Below are 3,132 nucleotides of genomic sequence, written 5' to 3' on the forward strand. Positions count from 1 at the left end.
ACCCGTTTATCAAAATCTTATAGGGTTTGAGTTTTGACTTTAGAGTATCCGATACCTGATATCTAGGATGTATAATATGAACCTATTATATTATGTATCATACACAAATTTATAAATTTTAAGCACTAAGATAATTATTCTATTATTAATATTTTATTTGTATAAATTTCTTGGGATTAAAATCATCATTTGATGTAAATTTGGATTTGATAGATTGTTTATTTCATTTAATTATACAATGTAACTTTTAAATATTATTTCTTTTAATTTTTAGTTGGAATTATTAATCATATATATGTATTGATTGTTTTGATGAACACAAAAATTAATAAAATCTATTTTATTTCATTAAATAACACAAAATGTAAAATGTCTTAGTGGCTTAAAATAATATTAAGAGATTTTGTGCTATTATTAATTGATATGGGTTTAAGTCAGATTATAAGCATTAAGAAACTTTATTTTAATAGAAAACGTTTGGTCAAGTGATTTAACGGGTGGCGGGTCCAATTAGCTATAGACTTTGATGGGTTAGGAGCTGTTTAACCAATAAATCACACTCAGCACCAGCCTCTAACTACAGTTAATTGGGATCCTAAATTCCCTTCTTTAATTAATTTCTTCCATATGTAAAATGTGAAGTGGTTGTGTTAGCGGTGACTCTCACTCGTGATCACATATCCAATAATCAATATTAATTTTCTTTGACCAATAATCCGGCCGACTTGATTTCGCATCTGCTGAGATCACCGTCGCAGTCCAGTCGGCCGGCTCCTTCTCGGAATTATAATATCAAAATCTGAATGGAGTTTGGTTTGGTTCTGCCTTGCCTAGCCTATAAATATCGCTTGAAACTGGCAACAGCCTCTCCAGCTTGACTCAATCGAATCGTTGCTCTCATCTGAGCATCCATCACATGAGCAGCAACGATATGGAGCTCTTCCTCCTCTCCTTCCTTCTCCTGGTGGCTCTCCTCGTTTCTCTTTCCCTTCGTTACCTCGTCTACAAACGCAAATCCAATCCCTCCGGTGGAAAACTCCCGCCGGGAAAGATGGGTCTGCCGTTCGTCGGGGAAAGTATCCAGTTCTTGTCTCTTGGACGTAAGGGCACTCCTGAGAAATTCATGTACGACAGAATGGCGAAGTTCTCCAAGGAAGTCTTCAGGACTTCATTGTTTGGAGAGAACACCGCAGTGTTCTGCGGCCCCAGAGGAAACAAGTTCTTGTTCTCTAACGAGAACAAGCTTGTAACAGCTTGGTGGCCGCGCTCTGTCGAAAAGATCTTCCCTTCTTCCACGCAGACCTCGTCAAAGGAGGAGGCCAAGAAGATGCGTAAATTGCTTCCCCAGTTCCTCAAGCCTGAAGCACTGCAGAGGTACATCGGAATCATGGACTCCATCGCTCAGAGACACTTCAAGTCGGGTTGGGATGATAGAGATGAGGTGACTGTGTTCCCTCTGGCCAAGCGGTACACCTTCTGGTTGGCTTGCCGGTTGTTCTTGAGCATCGAAGATCCCGACCACGTCGCCAAGTTTGCCGACCCATTCAACGCCTTGGCTTCTGGAATCTTTTCGATACCGATAGATCTTCCGGGAACATCATTCAACAAAGGAATTAAGGCATCCGACGAGATCAGGAAGGAGCTTCTGGCTATCATCAAGCAACGAAAGATCGATCTTGCTGAGAATAGGGCATCACCCACGCAAGACATATTGTCCCACATGCTCCTCTACACCGACGAGGACGGCCACTTAATGAACGAGAGGGACATCGCCGATAAGATCCTTGGTTTACTCATCGGCGGCCACGACACGGCCAGCGTTGCCATTACTTTCGTCATGAAGTATCTCGCAGAGCTTCCCGATATCTACAATCAAGTCTTACAGGGTAATTAAACACCAAATTAAAGATGATTGATTTCTCATTTCTGGATTAATGAATCGACTAATCTAAGCTGGTCGATTCTATTAATTAGATAATTTCTGCTTTGTGTCTAACTGGGTTACAGAGCAAATGGAGATCGCCAAGTGCAAAGCCCCAGGAGAGAGGCTAAAATGGGATGACATGCAGAAGATGAGGTACTCATGGAACGTAGCAAGTGAAGTGATGAGGCTTGCACCACCTCTTCAGGGAGCTTTCAGGGAAGCTCTAATGGATTTCACATTTGCTGGTTTCTGCATTCCAAAAGGATGGAAGGTATAAAATTAATCAAGACCCAACTCCCCACTCCCAAAGTATGATTTTAATTTGTTAATTAGTAAATGCAGTCTGTTATTCTAACAACCATTAATAACAATTTTTTAATCTGTACCAGTCTCCAACATAAATTATTACTGATCTTCATTCTTCCTATGTGATTGCAGCTATACTGGGCTGCAAATTCGACACACAGGAATCCTGAATACTTCCCAGAGCCTGAAAAATTCGACCCATCGAGGTTCGATGGAACTGGTCCAGTTCCATACACATTTGTTCCGTTCGGAGGTGGGCCTCGAATGTGCCCAGGAAAAGAGTATGCTCGGTTAGAAATTCTTGTATTCATTCATAACGTGGTAAAGAGGTTTAGATGGGAGAAAATTCTTTCTGATGAGAAGATCATCGTCAACCCAATGCCCATGCCAGCCAAAGGATTCCCAGTTCGTCTTCATGCTCACAAATAGTCTCATCAGTTCCTCATCAACATCCAACTGATCTTGGTTATGAATAGACCATTTATATATATGTATTATATCATACCCTTTACATAGAGTTTTTATTTTATTTTCTCTCTGTTCAGTTTTCCCATAATTAAAGATGAAATCTATTTGTTGTTTATGGTAATTGGGCTACACAATTTTATTTTTTATATAGCTATCCGACATATATCTACCACATTAAGTATATTGTGTATATGGGACCCTTTATATGACTTCAAAGGGAGTTATTGGGCAGTTGATAGAATGTGAATGAAATGCTAAAATGAGGTGCCGATATAGGTGGCTTTCAGACTTTCAGTATAAAATGCATTTTAGTTTTCAAACAAATATATAAGGTATTGTAGTTCAATTTAAATAGGGGTGCTTATTTAGAAATCTTGGCTCACTTATCATCGAGAACTAGAGTCTTCCTCTAGCTATATATGGCTTACTTAGAA

General features: G+C 39.5%; 1 protein-coding gene across 1 annotated transcript; it reads left to right on the forward strand.

Annotated features, from left to right (window-relative positions):
- The first annotated feature begins 655 nt into the window (after positions 1-655).
- Positions 656-2,819, forward strand: LOC148844333 (beta-amyrin 28-monooxygenase-like). The gene is made up of 3 exons (XM_088957014.1): positions 656-1,886; positions 2,008-2,195; positions 2,363-2,819. The coding sequence occupies exons 1-3, from the start codon at positions 917-919 to the stop codon at positions 2,657-2,659; spliced, it is 1,455 nt and encodes a 484-aa protein (XP_088813140.1). The 5' UTR covers positions 656-916; the 3' UTR covers positions 2,660-2,819.
- Positions 2,820-3,132: the final 313 nt, after the last annotated feature.

Source organism: Nelumbo lutea, chromosome 8, assembly GCF_056320005.1.
Source record: "Nelumbo lutea isolate HS-2025 chromosome 8, American lotus-T2T, whole genome shotgun sequence".
NCBI lineage: Eukaryota > Viridiplantae > Streptophyta > Magnoliopsida > Proteales > Nelumbonaceae > Nelumbo > Nelumbo lutea.